Consider the following 20,312-nt stretch of genomic DNA (forward strand, 5'->3'; position numbering starts at 1 on the left):
CCTTTTCTTTGATGCATTGGTTGTGTGAGTGGGTTGTTAATTTCCACATATTTGTGGCCCAGTATCTTTTATATATACTTATGAAGTTACCTTTAGTAGTATTTTTTTTCTTCTGTCTTTGAATTACTGTCTATTGTCTTTTCATTTCAGTCTGAAGCACTCCCTTTAGCATTTCTTGTAGGGCAGTACTGGTAATAAGACTCAGTCTTTTAAATCTGGATATATCTTAATTTCTCCCTCATTCTTGAAGGATAGTTTTGCTGTATATAGAGTTCTCGGTTGACTGTCTTTTTCTTTCAAGACTTTAAATATGTCATCCAGTGCCTTTTGGCCTCCATGGTTTCTAGTGGAAGATAAACTGTCATTCTTAATGAAGTTCTCTTGTACATGAGTCACTTTTTTTTTTCACGGAGTCTCGCTCTGTTAGCCAGGCTGGACTGCAGTGGTGTGATGTTGGCTCACTGCAAGCTCTGCCTCCAGGTTCTGGCCATTCTCCTGCCTCAGCCTCCCAAGTAGCTGGGACTACAGGTGCCTGCCACCACGCCTGGTTAATTTTTTGTATTTTTAGTAGAGATGGGGTTTCACCGTGTTAGCCAGGATGGTCTCGGTCTCCTGACCTCATGATCCGCCCACCTCAGCCTCCCAAAGTGCTGGGATTACAGGCATGAGCCACCGCACCTGGCCGCATGAGTCACTTCTATTTGATGCTTTCAAAATTATCTTTTTGTCTGTGGGAGTTGATAACTTGACTATATGTCTCAGTGTGTATCTCTTCAAAGTTTTCCTGCTTGGAGTTCACTGAGCGTCTTAGATGTATATATTCATGTTTTTAATCAGATTTGGGAATTTGACAGCTATTATTTCTTCAAATTTTTTGCTTCTCCTTTCTCTATGTCTTCTCCTTCTGGGATTCCTATAATGTGTATTTGGTATGCTTGATGAGGTCCCATAGGTTCCTCAGGCTGTCTTCATTTTTCTTCACTCTTTCTTTTCCTTAGACTGGGTAATTTTCAATGTCTTATCTTCAATTTTGCCAGTCCTCTCTTTTCCTTGTTCAAACTTGCTGTTGAATCCCTCTATTGCATTTTTCATTTCAGTTATTGCAGATTTCAGCTCCAGAATTTGTTTGGCTCCTTTTTATAATTTCTGTCTATTTATACTTTCATTTTGTTCAGACATTGTTTTCTTGATTTCTATTAGTGTTTATTCATGGTTTCCTTTAGAAAACCTATTGAACATATTTAAAACAAGTGATTTAACGTCTTTGACTAATAATTCCAAAGTCTGGTCTTATTTAGGTATGGTTTCTGTGAAATTCTTTATATCCTGTGAATGGATCATACTTTCCTGTTGCTTTACATGTTTTATAATTTTTTATTGAGAACTGGTTATTCTGAGCATTATGTTGTAGTAACTCTGGAATCTAATTCTACTCCTTAGGGATTGCTTGTTTTTGCTTGTTGTGGGCTGGACCCATTCCTATTTGTGCCTTTTCCAAACAATTTTTGCAAAGTGTATCTTCCTTGTTGTGTGTGGCTACTGAGGTTTCTTTTCCATTATCTCTACAGTTAGCCAGTAACCTGACAAAAATGTCCTTAAATGTCTGACTCTCAAGAGGGAGGGAAGATATCCTGTCTCTTTAAATCTCTTGTGGCTGGGAAGCTGCTTCAGCTTGTGAAGTGGGCATTAAAAAATGGTTGGCCTCCAGCCTGGCCTCTCATCACTTTATCAAAATCAGCAAGCAGCTAGCAAAACACATGACCCCCACTCCGGGAGGATAAGGTCTTTTGTGCCCACACTGGTTCCAGGAAGCTGCACCAGGAATGTGGGCTGCTTCCCTGTCAGTTTCCTGGTGCTGGGTGGCAGGCTTTTTGCTGTTGCTGCTACATCACAAAAGGCTGAAGTTCACCAAAATTTACTAGCAACTTCATCAAGCTCTCCCTTGAATGTCAGAAATGTTCCAAAATAAGACAATTCCTGCCAGTTCAATAGTTGTTTAGGTGAAGGGACAGATTCCTGGGGCCTCCTGCTCTGCCATCTTCCCTGACATCATTCCCTATATTATGCCTTTTTTTTGAGACAGAGTTTCACTTTGTTGCTCAGGCTGGAGTGCAATCTTGGCTCACTGCAACCTCTGCCTCCTGATTTCAAGCGATTCTCCTGCCTTGGCCTCCTGAGTCGCTGGAATTACAGGTGCCTGCCACCACACCTGGCTAATCTCATGTTTTTAGTAGAGGCGAGGTTTCACCATGTTAGCCAGGCTGGTCTTGAATTCCTGACTTCAAGTGATCCTCCTGCCTTGGCCTCCTAAAGTGCTGGGATTACAGGCATGAGCCACCATGCCTGGCCTCTACATTATGCTTTGATTTTTATGATTTAACACCTGGAGGGTAACCTTGTTTCCAAACTTTGGGAGGACATTTCAATTTGTTTCCATTCCCAGAACCTGTTCTGCTTTCTAACCATATCAGAACCCCTGGCCAGTCTCTCTTGATATTTGCTATCTATGTCCAAAGCAGAGGCCAAACCAGAGCTGTCTTAAAGCTCCCTTAAGCCAACTACTCTCTCCTGTCCAGTCCTGTAACAGAAAAGCTGGTATGTGAGGACAGCTAGAGCACATATGGGAATTTTTTTTTTTTGAGATGGAATCTCCTCTGTCACTCAGGCTGGAATGTAGTGGCACAATCTCGGCCCACTGTAACCTCTGCCTCCCAGGTTCAAGTGATTCTCCTGTCTCAGCCTTCCAAGTAACTTGGACTACAGGTGCATGCCAGGATGCCTTGCTAATTTTTGTATTTTTAGTAGAGTTGGGGTTTTGCCATGTTGGCCAGGTTGGTCTTGAACTCCTGACCTCAGGTGATCCGCCTGCCTCAGCCTCCCAAAGTGCTGGGATTAGCGGTGGGCGTGAGCCACTGTGCCCGGCCCAGGGTTATTTCTTGTTCCACTTTCCTTTTTGTTAACTCATTCATAGGTCAAACATTTTTTTGAGCAACCAGTATGTGCTAGCTCTTTGATGGATGCTGGGAGATAGTGTTAAGGGAGTCATGTTGTTGCTATCAATGAGCTCATAGCCAAGGGGAAGAGGCAAATACATAAAAGAATTCCAGTATACTTTAATGAGGCTTGAAAGATATGTGGACAGAAATGTGTGAGGGAACTAACAGCATGTATCCCTAAATGAATTTGAGGGAAAAGCAGGGAGAAAAATGGAAAACTTTGCAGATGAAATGGCACCTGAAGTTAGGCAGGTGGGAGCATCCTCAACAGAAGCACTAGTAAGCGCAGACACTTGGAGAGTGAGAACATGGCCAAGTGGGGTGACGGCAAGTAATTCAGTATTGTTTTAGTGTAAGGTGTGTGGTGGCAAGTGTTAGGATATGAGAAAGATAGATGGGGCAAGATCATGTAGAGTTGAATTTTATTTTTTAAGTGATTTTAGTGTCGTAAGATTATCAGAAGCGTAGTGACATGATCAGATTTATGTTTCAGAAAATAAGTCTGTTGTGAAGGAGGATCTGAAATAAGAAGTTAACAGCATTAATATTTAAAAGCTGCTAAAGATTTACTTCAGTGCATTTTACACATCATCTCAATCCTCACAAAAAGGCTATGACATCACAACTAAAATCCTTCCTTTTTAGATTAAAAATGGGCACAGAGAGGTCAAGTACTTTGCCAAACGGTAGATGGTGAGTTATATAACTAATGTGGTGAAGCTGAGATTTGAATCCAGGTAGTCTAACAGCAGAGTTTGGATGCTTAATTGCTGTGCCTTACAAGGGGCCGGACAAACGGCAAGTTAGGATTCTACGGAGATCATCTAAGTAATGAATGATCAGGGCTTGCACTAAGGCAGTGGCAACGGCGTTGTAAGGTGGAGCACGTTTGGCGATTTTGAGTAAGCAGAATTCACAGGACATGATTGACTATCGAGAAGTAAGGGAGTGAGGATCCGGGATGACTGGTTCCCAGTTGGTTTCTTGTAGGAGACCCGCTCAGTAAGGCAGAAGACATGTGAAGAAATGAGGTTTGGAAAAAGAGGGGGACATAATCAGGTCAGTTTTGGATGTGCTGAGTTGGACAAATCAAATGGAGAAATCTAGAAAGCAACTGGGCCTGAAGGTGAGGAGAGAACAGAAGCCAGAGGTGTGATGAGATTCCTAAGGCGACGGGGCAAGGAGAAGACCTGGGAAGGCAGGGCTCAGATACCCCCTGCAACTGTCTCCCACCTTGAAGGGATAAGCAGAGAAATACAAGCTATCTACCAGAATATTAGACCTAGTGATCATTTATTTAACAAAAGGATAGTAAAGAAACAAATGACTGAAGATTCATTCAGTTTAGATTTTTAGGAAGTCCAGCTGCTTTCAAGGTAAATGTCTCCGTACTCCTAGGAGACACTGGCAAATCTAGTTTGCTTATTTGATACAGATATTTATCCCTATTTTTTTCAAATGGGATCAAGTACTTTTGTAGTAATGACATGACAAACATTATTCGTTTTCAGAAAACTTCTGTTATAGTAATTTCCTTTTAGCCTTGAAAAATGGAAAACTGTATCTTCAGCCCTCTAAATACTCTTATTGTAAGTCTTCTGATCTCTAACATCACTTTTTTTTTTTTAAATCTTAGTTTGTAATTGTATATATATACTTACAATGTTTCCTGGTTAGTTTTCGGTCTTCACCTTCTGTAAGTTCCATGACAGCAGAAACCATTTATTTCACCATTGTATGCTTGGTGCCTAGCAGGTTTTTGGCATACTTCTTCATTAACTCATGAACTTTACTAGCTCCTCCCATCCCAAATCTCCTCCCTTCTTCCTTCCCTCCCTCTCTTCTTTCCTTCTGTTCAACAAATATTTGTTGGATGCCTACTATAAGACAGGGATTCAGCTTAGATTGGCATATAAAGATGAGTAAGGCAGTGCTCCTGCTCTTGATTTAATACTTTAGTAGATATAAACTTGGTATGTGTCTTGATGTCTAGAATTTCATCAAGAAGATAGCAAGGGGGCCGGGTGCGTTGGCTCACGCCTGTAATCTCGGCACTTTGGGGGAGGCTGAGGCAGGCGGATCACGAGGTCAGGAGATCGAGACCATCCTGGCCAACATGGTGAAACCCCATCTCTACTAAAAAATACAAAAAAATGAGTCAGGCGTAGTGGCAGGCGCCTGTAGTCTCAGCTACTCAGGAGGCTGAGGCAGGAGAATGGCGTGAACCCAGGAGGCAGAGCTTGCAGTGAGCTGAGATCATGCCACTGCACTCCAGCCTGGGCAACAGAGCGAGACTCCGTCTTAAAAAAAAAAAAAAGATAGCGAGGGAAAGGCATCGCTGTCAGAAGGAAATGGCATGTGTACAAGCTTAGGGGTAGGATGTGTGAAACGCACATGGTGTACATGAGGAAAGGGCAGGAGCTTTATGTCGCTGGAGCACAAAATAGTATTCATGGAATGCTGTGGAAAGTGGGGCAGACAAATCAGTGCCAGGTGAGGCTGAAAAAGTGAAGCCTGTGAAGGCATGAGAAACCATCTTAATTTTTGGATTTTTGTGCCCCTAATCTTGACCCATAAGGGCATCTGGAAAGACAGGTGAGGAGTCAGCATTTTTGTGGTTGACAGAGAAAATGGTGGAGAATTCATTCATTCATACTTACACTTTCTTGCATTGCCTATCTTTTCTTCTGGTTTTATAAGAGAGATAAAAAATTATTTTATAAGCAATTATTTATAAAACAATTCATTAGAGCAAATCTGTTTTTGAATCAGGAGCAAAATATTCTTTGTAATAAATGGACAAAAGCTTTTGCCTCTTGTCGATTTCAATCATTAAACTGTGAGGGAGAGTTTTTCAATTTAGTGGATTAACATATTTCAAGGCATTATCCTTCAACAATAAGGAAGAGGTTTCTCTGGACTCATTAATTTTTGGTGTAAACTCATGAATTCTTATTTTATTCAATAGGCTATAATCTATTACTGACATTAATTATTCTGACCCTCAAACTGAACCAGATTTGACAGGGGCAGCCCCTTCAAGCTGGCTTTGTCCTTCTGACTCTCCACCATTTTGTGAGCCCTTCTTTACTTTTAGGCACAATATATTCTAGGCTTATCTTGGACTTTCCCTGTCACAGCCTTGGAATCAGCTATTTCTCTAGAGAATGGAACCGGTTTTATATATTTGCAATTTTCTAAATTGTGTGTCTGAGACACGTTTTTTATAATTTTTATTTACCATGTTTTAAAAAATGCCATTTGATATTTAGTTTAATGCCAATTACTTTCTGGCAACATATGTTTCCCACAACCTAATGTATCCCATGAGACCCTGACCTTGGGATCAACATTTCTCCCAACTGCACCAGGTTTTAAGAACTAATGAGGCTGGCAGGGATGAGAGTATTTACAATTTTTTTTTAAAGTAGTTTTAAAAACACATGTAAAATAAAAAGCACCTCAGTATTTTTTGTATCTATGTAAATATTTTATTCTGCTTCCAGATGGAACATTGAAGTTTACATGTTATTTTAAAGACAATAAACAGCTAAGCTACTGACATAAAATATACAATAAATTTATGAGATATAAGGTACCGATGAGAAAAATCTGAAATAAGTTTTTAACTTCATTTAGCCTGTTACGAACATGAGGATGTCTGGAATTGATGCTGGCCTTGGTCTCAAGTACTTTTTCCCATATGTACTTGTTTTATCCTTCCAGAAAGCATATCATTTGAGAGTGTCTAAGAAATCAGTGAATCACTAAGTTTTACATCTTACCGAAGTACAAAACATTATTTCAAATCTAGGCCTTCTGACAGAATCCAATATCTATTTTTATACTTACTTTTCTTTCTACTAAGTTCTTTAATAAAATTATGAATCAGAAAGCAAGTACAAGACATGCTTATATCACAGAGAATATCAATGAAGACTTAGGAAGATAAATAGCTAGTACTTCTAAAAAATCACGAATGTTGACATTTGGAACAATATAATTGCCATACTATTATATCTTTTATTAAAAAAGACCTTTTCCAGCTTGTTTCCAGACTTCTTTTACTCCTTTAATGCTTTCTTTCTTCACACACTTCCAGTATTCTTGTATACTCTGATGTTGTGGTACCTGTTAACCGAAAGTAAAAATCAAGGGGTCATTGTCTTCAAGGTTAAACATGATTTCATGTGTACTTTACGTTACTGTTCATTTCCTTCCCACACTCCTCCAAAAGTAGTTGAGGGTGAATTATGTTGTAAAAGATGATCACAACAGAACTGAAAATGAAGGTAAAAGACAAAAAGTGAATGTGACTACGCTTAAGGTTACTAGGGAGTGGAACCAGGCTCAGCACACATCAGTGGAGTTTCTTCTGTAAGAGAGTAATGAAGACTTTGGGCCATCTTTTCTTTCACATACTGGCTTTAAAATTTAATTACTTTATAATGTTTTCCTTTTATAATGTTTTATAATCTTTCCCTTCTTTTCTGGTGAACTTTATTTAGCTATGTAGAATAAAATTATAAGCCTAAAGCTTTGATTTAACATTGGCTAAAATTAAAAAAAAAAAAGGTCACAAAATATTTGATGAAAAGCTTCAAGAAATAATCTAATTCATGGAAGTGTTTTGTTATCTAAAAATACATGTGGATTACTACTACTCTCAACAAAACGAAAAGGTAAAGGTTAGGAAATATTTGGATCCAGGTGACCACAGGAGCATAGCACTGATAAAAATTAGCCAAGTGGAAGCAAAATTCTACTCCAGATTATATATGTTCTTTTTCTTATGACTGATTTACAGCTTTTCTTTTTAATGTCTTCTGAGAAAGGGCAAAGAGACTCCCAGGTACACTCAATTGTGAACTGAAAAGACCGGCTTAATTTCCCGGAATATATTTATGGGTGTTGGATAACTGCAAAGCTTATAAAATATTAATATGTTTGCTAACGAAAATAATATTTATTTTTCCCTAAGTTATGTTTGTTGCAGGAAATGGAATTGCTTCTCTAAGTTGTAAATAGCTTTATTTTCATGAATAGTACCATATTCTCTCTCTCCTTCCTTTCTTCTTGCCTACCTACCAACCATGTAGATTCTCTTTGGACCCTAGTCTTCCCCTGGCAGAGTTCTTTTCTGAGAGTGCTTCTAGCACATTCTAATCTGAACAAAAATCTGAATTTGATTTGTCCCACAAGTACAGACTCATATGTGACTTTGAGTGAATAATGCTAATAGTGAAATTTACTTCATAATCTCAGCCACCATACTAAGTGTTTTACATTAAATTCTCACAATAATGCTTTCTGGTAGATTAGTTTCCTCATGGTATGGGTAAAGAATCTGAGACTAAAAAAAATTAAGTGGCTTTGCAAGATTAAGCAGTTAATAAACAGTAGAGCTGGGATTTGAATTTACATATATCTAATTACATGTAGTTAGTCAAATCCTAGGCTATGATTTTTTTTTCCTTTTTTTGTAGAAACAGAGTCTCATGATGTTATCCAAGCTGGTCTCGAACTCCTGGCCTCAAGTGATCCACCCAGCTCAGCCTCCTACAATGTGCTGGGATTACAGATGTGAGCCACCACGTCCAGCTAGGCTACATTTCTGAATAGTAATTTCTTTTTTAAAAAATTGTTTATTTTTTTTGGAGACAAGGGCTTGCTCTGTTGCACAGGCTAGAGTGCAGTGGTGCAACTGTAGCTCACAGTAACTTTAAATAGTGATTTCTTATTAGATTCAGATTATTTTTTAAAAAGCAAAGATGTTTAATCTCGTATATAAAATATATTTCTGTATTTCAATTACAGCTTATAGTCTTTTTATAAGTGATGAAAACTCCATTTAAAGACTGTACAATTGCCCAAATTCTAGGTTTAATATCATTCAGTTAATGACAATGTAAACATGTATTATATAAAAAAATCTGTTACCCATAAACCTCGATGCATTCTGTTTTTTAACACCCCAAGAAACTCTTCATGACTAAGACATTCATCGCCATCCAAATCAAAGATCTTGAAGACAGTGTCCAAAATATTGTTTGAGAGTTCTTGTCCTGTTGCTACTTTCACAGCTCTCTTAAACTCGGCTAAAAAACAAACAAAACAACTTATCAACTATGTGAAATAGTCTAAGTGAAATTAATCTAAATTTTCATTATTTGAGAAGTAAAAGCAAATCCAAATTTTTATTATTTGGGAAGTAAAACAAAAACAAAAATACCCATGAAGAAAATATTCAAACCATAAGCTGACGAATGTCATGAGAGTCACTGCAAGACAAATGAGCTACTTTAATTTAATCAATGCTCTAGACATATATTTGAGACGAGTCTTGCTCATCACCCAGGCTGGAGTGCAATGGCACGATCTTGGCTCACTACAACCTCTGTCTCCCGGGTTCGAGCGATTCTCCTGCCTCAGCCTCCCAAATAGCTGGGATTACAGGCGCCTGCCACCACGCCCAGCTAATTTTTGTATTTTTAGTAGAGACGGGGTTTCACCATGTTGGCCAGGCTGGTCTTGAACTCCTGACTTTGTGATCCGCCCACCTTGGCCTCCCAAAGTGCTGGGATTACAGGCGTGAGCCACCACTCCCGGCCGCCTTCCTTCTTTTTAGGAGAATGAGAAAATAAAAGTATAGAAAGTAACCAATAAACTGGAGTACTGGTATTCTAAATCTAGAATAACCACACTGAATTAAAAGGCCAATCAACTATTTTTACTTATAATTTGTTCCTTGATTGGTAGCATTTAGTTGGAGAATATAGTAAAACTGTTTATAGATGATAAAAATTAAATGGTTTTTCATATAACTTACCTAGTCTGACAGGACGATGAGCTAAACTGAACATCTGCATGGCAATAGCAAAGTCTTCCAAGTGGGTTGTAAAATGGCAAAATGACTTGAATTCATCCAAACTAATGCTCTAATAAAGTAAGAGTTTTTATTACAATTTTGTAAGTACATTAAATAATCTTATAAATGTTAACTGTGAACTTTCTTTTCTACCGTAAAGACTAGTGTCATTCTAAGAGGAAGAGACAACAGAGCTTTCTCTGTCCCTTTCCCTCTGTGTGCACAAATGGCCACACAAAGGGCACAGTGAGAAGGTGCTGCGTGCAGGCTGGGCAAGAGGCCTCACCAGAAACTGGCCCTGCTGGTGCCTTTATCTTGGACTCCTGGCCTCCAGAACTGTGAGAAATAAATTTATTGTTTAAGCTGCCCAGCCTGTGGTGTTTTGAGGTGGCAGCTTGAAGAGACTAACATACTCTGTTAAGTGGTCCACTTCTGCTAAGTTTTATTAGTGGACATGGCACTGAGTAAGAGCACAGGGTTTTGGAGTTAGATGAAGTTAACGTTGAAATTCCGGTTCTGCCCTTTATAACGTGTATGACCTTAGCCTCTCTAAGTCTTAGGTAAGTAACGCTTCAGGGCATGGTTATGTAGTTTGCCCAAAGTCTACTAACTGGAACAATCAGGATCTGAACCTTGGTCCATCTGACTTCAAAATCTGAGCACTTACAAATAAAACAAACGGGGCGGGCGCGGTGACTCATGCCTGTAAGCCCAGCACTTTGGGAGGCGGAGGCGGGCAGATCATGAGGTCAGGAGATGGAGACCATCCTAGCTAACACCGTGAAACCCCTTCTCTACAAAAAATACAAAAAAAAAATTAGCTGGGTGTGGTGGTGGGCGCCTGTAGTCCCAGCTACTTGGGAGGCTGAGGCAGGAGAATGGTGTGAACCCAAGAGGCGGAGCTTGCAGTGAGCCGAGATCACGCCACAGCACTCCAGCCTGGGCGACAGAGCAAGACTCTATCTCAAAAAATACATAACAAACAAACAAACAAACGGGCTGGGTGCTGTGGCTCATGCCTATAATCCTAGCACTTTGGGAGGCCAAGGCAGGCGGATCACCTGAGGTCAGCAGTTTGAGATCAGTCTGGTCAACATGGTGAAAAAGAAAAAAAAAAAAAAAAAAAATAGCTGGGCGTGGTGGTGCACACCTGTAGTCCCAGCTATTTGGAAGGCTGAGGCAGGAGAATTGTTTAAACCTGAGACGGAGGCTACAGTGGGCCAAGATAGCTCCACTGCACTCCAGCCTGGGTGATGGAGTGAGACTCTGTCTAAAAACAAACAAACAAATAAATAAAAAAGTTAAAAGAAAACTCAGTTTTTTCCATTAAAACAATAAAAGCCAGGTACGGTGGTTCCTGACTGTAATCACAGCACTTTGGAAGGCTGAGGTGGCCCGACTGCTTGAGCTCAGGAGTTGGAGACCAGCCTGGGCAACAAGGTGAAACCCCCATCTCTACAAAAAATACAAGAATTAGCCAGGCACAGTGGCATGTGCCTGTGGTTCCAGCTACTGAGGAGGCTTAGGCAGAAGGATCCCTTGAGCACAGGAGTTTGAGGTTATAGTGAGCTAATTGCACCACTGCACTTCAGCCTGGGCAACAGAGCAAGACCCTGTCTCAAAAACAAACAAACAAAACAAAAGTAAACAAAGTATGAAAATTCTCTTAGTTTTTATTTTGTTTTTGAGATAGTGTTTCACTCTGTCACCCAGGCTGGAGTCCAGATCACAGCTCACTGCAGCCTTGAAATTCTGGGTTCAAGCTATCCTCCTGCCTCAGTCTCCCAAGTAGCTGGGACTACAGACACACAGCACCACATCCAACTAATGTTTTTATTTCTATTTTTAGTAGAGACGAGATCTCGCTATGTTTCTCAGGCTGGTTTCAAACTCCTGGGCTCAAGTGGTCCTCCCACCTTAGCCTCAGAAAGTGCAGGGATTACAAGTGTCAGCCACTGTGTCCAGCCAAAAATTCTTAATTTGAAAGTAAATTCTTCCCTGCCTGAAAAAAAAAAAAAGTTTCTCTTTGTAGGATGTTGAGGGTCATGCCCTCTGTAATGTGTGGTCTTACTCAAGGTTCACTGGTTTCCAGCTTTTGTGACTTCATGAAATTTTTATTTTTAAATATTTCAATAAAGTTTTTGAAAAAGTAATATGTGCACATGGTTAAAAATTCAAACAACATGAAGGATAAATGATGAAGAGTTCTTCCACTCTGATTCCCAGTTCCATTCCCCAGACATGAGTTACCAATTCCTTGTGTCTCCATCCAGAAATAATCTATTCTTTTTTTTTTTTTTTTTTTTTTAGACAGTCTCGTTCTGTCACCCAGGCTGGAGTGCAATGGAGCGATCTTGGCTCACTGCAACCTCTGCCTCCCAGGTTCAAGCAATTATCCTGTCTCAGCCTCCTGAGTAGCTGGGACTGCAGGCACCCGCCACCACGTCTGGCTAATTTTTGTATTTTCAGTAGAGATGGGGTTTCACCGTATTGGTCAGGCTGGTCTCAAACTCCTGACCTCAGGTGATTCACCCGCCTCAGCCTCCCAAAGTGCTGGGATTACAGGCATGAGCCACCGCGCCTGGCTAATATTCTGTTCTTATCAAAGTGTATACAGGTACACACACATCTCCTTGTTTTACACAATGGGAACAATCTCTTCACATATTTCTGTACCTTGCTTTATTCTCTTAACAGTATATTTATAAGATGATAGGCAGAGAGGAAAAAAAGAAAAAGAAAAAAACCAGTGTATTTATCAGCACAAATAAAAGAGTGGCTGCTTCTATCATGGCCTCAAAGTAGGCACTGGGTGCAACTTTTCTGATGTCTGCTTTTCTGATAGGTGAAAAATAGTATTTTATTAATGTTTGAATTTGCATGTCTTACGGAGTCTTGCTCTGTCGCCCAGTCTGGAGTGCAGTGGCGTGATCTTGGCTCACCAGAACCTCTGCCTCCCTCATTCAAGCGATTCTTCTGCCTCAGCCTCCCAAATACCTGCGATTATAGGCATGTGCCACCACGCCCCGCTAGTTTTTGTATTTTTAGAAGACACGGGGTTTCACCATGTTGACCAGGCTGGTCTCAAACTCCCGGCCTCAGGTGATCCACCTGCCTCGGCCTCCCAAAGTGCTGGAATTACAGGTGTGAGCCATAGGCCCACCTGAATTTGTATGTCTTTAATTGTGAATGAAGTCAAACATTTTTCACATGCTTATTAGTCATTTGTGGATTTCTCTTCTTGTGTCCTGTTTATGTCCTTTGCCCAGATTTCTAATGGGTTGTTAGGTAACTTATTGTGCGAGACCGTTCTCCATGGGTCTCACATTTCTTTTTTTTTTTGAGACGGAGTCTTGCTCTGTCAGCCAGGCTGGAGTGCAGTGGCGCGATCTCGGCTCCCTGCAAGCTTCACCTCCTGGGTTCACGCCATTCTCCTGCCTCTGCCTCCCGAGTAGCTGGGACTACAGGCACCCGCCACCACGCCTGGCTAATTTTTTGTATTTTTAGTAGAGATGGGGTTTCACCATGTTAGCCAAGATGGTATCAATCTCCTGACCTCACGATCTGCCCACCTCAGCCTCCCAAAGTGCTGGGATTACAAGCTTGAGCCACTGTGCCCAGCTGGGTCTCACGTTTCTGTACATCTATCAGAGGCACCGACTGCATTTTTGTTCCAGATTATATCTTCAAGGATTTCACACCTGTAATCCCAGCACTCTGGGAGGCGGGGAGTTTGAGACCAGCCTGGCCAACACTGTGAAACCCTTCTCTACTAAACATACAAAAATTGCGAGGCACGGTGGCATCCGCCTGTAATCCCAGCTACTCAGGAGGCTGAGGCAGGAGAATTGTTTGTATAGTGTACCGCACTGTTCCTCAGGAGCACAGGACAGCTTTGCTTACTGTCCAGTATCATGAATACACAATGCCTCCCACTGCAGCAAAGCTCAGGAAGGCTTGTTTACTGCCCATTACAAAACATTCAGATCACTAAGATGAGGGTCCTCAGCTGTGATGTGAATCCGCTGTGTGGGCAGCATCTACCTGGGCCTCTCAGCATCATGCCCGTGGGGCTTGGGAGGCAAGGGGGAGCTGACACAAATATGTTACTCATGTTGTTGCTACATTACGATAATAAAATTCTTTGTGTCTGACTCAATAGCCTTGTATCTTCTGCAAGCATCCATGAAACTGTGCAGGCTAACTTGCAAAGGGATAAAATTTCAGACACTTTACAGTTATTCACATGCTGATTTTCAAGTTCTCATGATATATTAAATAGGGGAAAAAAACTCAGACCATTTAAAGTTCTCGATACCTACTGATTTTTTTTTTTTTTCTTTTTTGAGACAGAGTCTCACTGTTGCCCAGGCGCGATCTTGGCTCACTGCAATCTTTGTCTCCCAGGTTCATCCAATTCTCCCGCCTCAGCCTCCTGAGTAGCTGGGACTACAGGTGTGTGGCACCATGCCCGGCTACCTTTTTTTGAATTTTTTGGTAGAGATGGGGTTTCACCATGTTGGCCCGGCTAGTCTCGAACTCCTGACCTCGAGAGAGCCACCCTCCTTGGCCTCCCAAAGTGCTGGGATTACAGGAATGAGCCACCACGCCTGGCCAATCCCTACTGATTTTTAAAGATCCCATTATAAATTAAGAAAATTGGTCTTTACATATCAATATCTCCCCCTTCCTCATGTTGTTAACTTTTTGACTCTGATTATAATTTTTGCAGGGGATGAGGTGAGGCAACAAAATTTTAGTTTTTAGGTATTTCATCAAGTTTTCTTTGAAAGGTTTTGGGTTTTGCTTAGAAAGGTATATAACCTAAGATGAAACATTGTTTCCATGTTTTCTTCTACACTTATTCAGTTTCATTTTTTTCAACATTTAATTTTTTGATTCATCCAAAATTTATTTTAGAGTAATGAACGGTGTAAAGATTTATGTTCATTTTCTCCCTCAGATGGCCAGTGAATTATCCTAATGCCATTTATTAATAATTCTTTTACTCAACTAATTTAAAATACTATTTCATAATTACTAAATTTCTCATATGCTTCAGTCTATTTCTGGAGTCTGTCAAATTCATTGTCAGTAACAAACTGTTTTAGTTACCAAGGTTTGATAATATATTTTAATATGTTGACATTCTTTTCATATAAAGTTTTTTTTTTTTTTGACACAGAGTCTCACTCTGTCACCCAGGCTGGAGTGCAGTGGCGCGATCTCAGCTCACTGAAATCTCTGCCTCCTGGGTTCACACTATTCTCCTGCCTCAGCCTCCTGAGTAGCTGGGACTACAGGCGCCCGCCACCATGCCCGGCTAATTTTTTGTATTTTTAGTAGAGATGTGGTTTCACCGTGTTAACCAGGATGGTCTCGATCTCCTGACCTCATGATCTGCCCGCCTTGGCCTCCCAAAGTGCCAGGATTACAGGTGTGATCATATAGTTTTATAGCTTATCTAGTTTCTTCCCAAGAATTCAATGGTATTTTTATTGAAACCCACGAGTGTTCACCAGTATCTGGCTCTTTTCTGATTCCTGCACGTATGAAAGACTGAAGTTCCTTGCCTCCCTGCATTCAGGTGGGGTTATGTGATTAGTCTGGCCAATAGCCAAGTGTCATGTGATGTTTCCAGGCCAAAACATTTAGTTGATGGATTTTGACTCCCCTCCTTCTTTTCCTGCCACAGCCTCTGAGCGTGGTACTTCTTTCAGATGATGTAACTCCAAGATGGCACAGCCTCAGAGAGTCTAGACCCCTGAATCGGTCTAGACCTCTATGCAGACAGAGACTCCTATCAGCCCACAATGGAATTGTGGCATGACTAAGCAAGAAACTCAGTGTCAGCCAGGGGGATTTCAGGGTTAATTTGTAACTGCAGTAAACTTGGGCTGTTCTAATATAACCATCACACTTATAGACTAACTGAAGACAGAATTGCTGTATTTATAATTCTAAGACTTTCTATTCCATAATAAGGGATGTCTTACAATTAGATAAGTTTTCTTTTTATATCCATCAAGGCTATTAAGTTTTCTTCTTTTCTTTTTGTTAAATTTATTTCTAATTGTTATATATTTATCTTGCAGTTGTAACTGAGTTCTTCTATTGCAATTTATTATCTTTTTTCTTACAACAGAAGTAACTTTTTAAAAAGTTACATAAAATACATGTCCACTGTAAACATTTTTTTGGAACAATACATAAAGGTATAAAGAAAGAAGTAAAAATCACTTGAAACCTCACCACTGTACATGAATAATTATTAATAGCTTGGCAATCATCATTTCATACATCTCATATATATACACACACATATGCATGTCATTACATTTTCTACTTGTAATTTGTATATAGGAGAGCTGCTGCTTCTTATATATTAGCATCGTGACAGGTACTTTATTGAATTCTTATTGTTTCTATGGTTTTTCTACTGGATTCTCTTGGGTTCTCTAGGCATATAATTGCATCATATAAAAACAAAGACAACTACTACCCCCTTTCACATTTTTATACTCTTTTAAATAATCTTATTAATTTGGACTTGTTAAGATTTCCAGAATGATATTAAATAACAGTGGTGATACTTGTCTTATTCTTGACTTTACTGGAAACAGACAACTTGTAATTGCTACACTGATTCTGTCTTAGGCAGCAGTTTTCCTTCACAGGAAAAGAGCATGTAGAGAACATTCCTCAAGTTGATTTTATATACCATCGAGGGTAGCACAGTCTTGGTTAATTCAGAAGTTACTTTATTTATGTAAACATGTCTAACTTATTATTTCATCTTTATCACATGCATAATAAAAGGGTATACCAACCTCTCCTGCTGACAACTTCTCTCTCACATTTTTCCAATAAATATCTTTATTTTCAGTGTTAGTGAAAAAAAGTAGCCACTCTGCAAAGTCTTCTTTTCTCATGAAACTCAAACCTTTAGAAAACTGAAGGAATTCCATTTCTTGAATCTCTGTTTGTAAATTTTCCATAAATCTAAATGTTAAAATACAAAATTAGTAAAGTAACTAGTGGCATTCAACCTTACATATTGTAAATGGATCTGCAAAGTACCTTCACTATTACCTACTGAGTGGCTGCCTCCTGATGTTGAGCAGGATGAAGCATTAGTGCTGTGCAAGGATTGTGGGGAGAGGGAGGATGCAGAGAAACTGATTAAGTCCAACACTGCCTTCCATCAGTAACTCACTATACTCAACTTGTTTGTGTAAGTTATACCTGGCAACCTACATTTTGATAAACCTAAAGACTTAAAAAAATATGTAAAATGTTGCTTCGATACATCCAGAGAAAATAACAATTCCATGGAAACTAGTTTTTTTCCAATACAGAAAAATTATCAATAATCAGATAAATTTAAAATTGAGGTGGGACACTGCTTTTAGAATGTTAATCATAATTACTACTTCCTAATATTTTTCAAATACCAAAGTTAATCAGTGTAATCAATGGCTTGGCATCAAAAGCTTAGCTCTATCTAAAAACATAATCTTTTTGACAATAATACATGTCGATATGACTCAACATTCCTTTCTTATAAAAACAACATGGCACTTCGATCAAACTGTCATCAATGGCTTCCCAGGAAAGGGACACGTTGAAAAGATATCAGATTAAAATATATCTTCTTTGAACATGAACCCAGAAATGTTGCACTTATTTATAACCTAAATCATGTGAAAAGTATTATCATCTCCATGAATTTTAATATGTTGCAGATCCCTTTATTCACTTTTCCACATGTTAAAAGATCGGTACTATCTGTCATGTCAAATTCAAATGAAAATATACATGGGGTGATAGAAGAGGGACATTCCAGTTCAGTGGGAGAAAAATCATCACTTAAAAAATAACTTGCTTGAAGTTCTACATTTATCCCATAAATCTTAAAAGCATGAAGGAGGAGTTTGATCTTAGACTTCTGTCTACATGGTAGGCAAGAGTTTGTTACTTAAAACATTTTCTGAATGTAGTGAATACACGGATTCATCAATGCCATGTTTCTTTCTGGGTCAAAGCAGAACTTTATCTAAAATTTGAAGCATTTCAAATTTGGACTGATAGAGCAATAAAATATTTTACTGATATACTTTGCCTTTTATTTTGTTGAGTTTTCCTTCCCTGTATACTGTAATGACATTCAACTGGTTCTTATCAGAACTGTTAAATGTATGCTTTACTTGCAAATGAGTGTACACTGAATTAGGCAAGCAGAAGATAGGGTATAAAAACATTACTAACTTGTTCCTTTCCCTTTTTTCTTCAGGTTCTATGTGAGCCTCTACCAGAGGCTGAAATATTATAAACTTAATTGCTGTTAAACTATACATTGTCTGGATTAAGCTACTTTCATCTTACCTAATTACACTACTTTTAATGAATATAAATCCATTTATGATGATAATCTTTTCCCTTTAAGCCTAAAATCATATTATCTTGTTATAACATGAAAGTCTGGAACATGATCTGAACATGCATATATGAATTGGAAAATTTACAGTAGATAAGGCTGCCAGACACATTGTGAACAAATTACATACTTTATAAATTAGTGGGTTAATTGGAAACAGTGGGAGAGATCTGTTTTTCCTTATTGGAATTGTTTAGGCAGTGTTGTACTGGAGTGGCGCGTACAGGCTGAGTCTATCATGCATGTCTTCCCACCTCTGCTTCACGCAGGGGAGCTTGACATTGGCATGGTAGAGTATTTATTTATTTATACTACTAATTGGCAAACACTACAAATCAAGGCTGTTTTTCCTGAGACAGATGATTGTTAAACATATTTACTAGCACACCACTGCCTCTAGACACCTCTGAATTTATAAAAACGCTTCATGAAACTGAGAAATCCTCAACTAATAATTGGCATTTCAGAATTTTTAACAATCTCAGCCCTAAAAAGTACATCAGTATCAATATCCTCCCCAATTTTTCCTGACAAGAAGACTTGAGGCCAATTTTCTTCCCTCTAACCATTATATATCTTAAGTCACAGGTTTATTTTCAGTTTAAAAAATTCATTGGAATAAAAAATGAGGTCAAATGTGTCAGACTAGAAATAAACTCAGGGATTATTTCTGGTCACTATCTTTAAGGCTAATCATGGAATTTAAAAGAAGAGAAAAGAAATGCAGAAGAAGAAAAATCACCAAAGAGAGCAGGAGAGAAGAGTAAAAAAGACCAGAAAAACACAACAAAATCAAAAGGCACTGGATGCAGGGCGGGTAAATGCCATCAGGAGCTGCCTGAGTAGCCCAAGAGTCAATGCTTTCCCCCAGAACAATACGTAGTAGGTTGACAGAAAACTCAATTTTCACAATTTAAATTATCTGCTGCTTTCATAACAATAAAAGCACACCAAAATTCTGGGAGACGGAATTAAATTACACTGTGGTTTTTACTTAAATGGTTAAGTGATATTTCAGCTGGAAAATCTTTTTGATTAGTTGTAGAAGTAAAAAAAAATCAGAAAACAAGTGACAAATTTTTTTTAACTGATGAGTTTCTTTTGATCCGTGGTAGTATCTACTGAATATGACTGTCCTTCTGGTAACCTAGTCTGGTACTTGAAAGCCCATTCAATGCACCCACCACCTACCAGGGAACTGTGGAACTCTTTCAGAAACTACATGATCACTTAAACCTTTCAAGAGAAACCTGAATCTCGCCTCTTCAGTTTCTAAAGTATGTGATCCTGTATCAAGTCCCTCAACCTCATCAGATTCTAGTTATAAAGAGAGGACATTTACCTCCCCTTGTAAGGATAGGTGAGATGACACATATGGAAAATACTTAGAAAGACGCCATGCACCATGGAAGTACCTGCCAGTCGCTGTGATGGTACTGAGGATAATATGTAACTGTCTTTTCATTTTCATTCTTCATGCCCAGACTCCACTTTTTCTTTTCTTTTTTTTAAAGACAGGGTCTCACTCTGTTGCCTAGGCTGGAGTGCAGTGGTGTGATCATAGCTCACTGCAGCCTCAACCTCCCTGGGCTCTGGTGATCCTCCCCACCTCAGCCTCCCAAGTAACTGGGACTATGGGTGCACACCACCCCACCCATCTCTTTTGTAAAGATGAGGTTTCGCCATGTTGCCCAGGCTGCTGTCGAAGTCCTGGGCTCAAGCAATCTGCCTGCCTTGGCCTTCCAAAGTGCTGGGATTACAGGTGTGAGCCGCCACGCCCAGCTCCAGACTCCGCTGTTAATTGCTTTCCACTTTCTCACCCACAACCTCAGCTCTAATGGGCTGCAAAAGGCCTTCTTCAAGTATGGCTTAAATAAAACCTATATAACTAACTGCACATAGTGGTATTTGCACAAATTCATGATGCACGTTTTCAACTGGGTCCTTGACCCTTACAGACACTCTTCTGCTAGCCTGGAAATGTGTCTTTTTGATTTTACATAGAGGCTAT

The 20,312-nt window shown here is 39.5% G+C and overlaps 1 protein-coding gene across 1 annotated transcript in view; it reads right to left on the minus strand.

Moving 5' to 3' along the window:
- Positions 1–6,464: 6,464 nt before the first annotated feature.
- MICU2 (mitochondrial calcium uptake 2) overlaps positions 6,465–20,312 on the minus strand; it is a 112,752-nt gene continuing 98,904 nt past the window's right edge. The window contains exons 9-12 of the mRNA XM_024230994.3: positions 16,695–16,866; positions 9,826–9,934; positions 8,937–9,094; positions 6,465–7,127 (exon numbers count right to left, since the gene is read on the minus strand). Coding sequence (XP_024086762.1) covers positions 7,023–7,127; positions 8,937–9,094; positions 9,826–9,934; positions 16,695–16,866 — 544 coding nt within the window. The 3' untranslated portion in view covers positions 6,465–7,022. The remainder of the gene's footprint in view (positions 7,128–8,936; positions 9,095–9,825; positions 9,935–16,694; positions 16,867–20,312) is intronic.

This window comes from Pongo abelii, chromosome 14, assembly GCF_028885655.2.
Source record: "Pongo abelii isolate AG06213 chromosome 14, NHGRI_mPonAbe1-v2.0_pri, whole genome shotgun sequence".
Classification (NCBI taxonomy): domain Eukaryota; kingdom Metazoa; phylum Chordata; class Mammalia; order Primates; family Hominidae; genus Pongo; species Pongo abelii.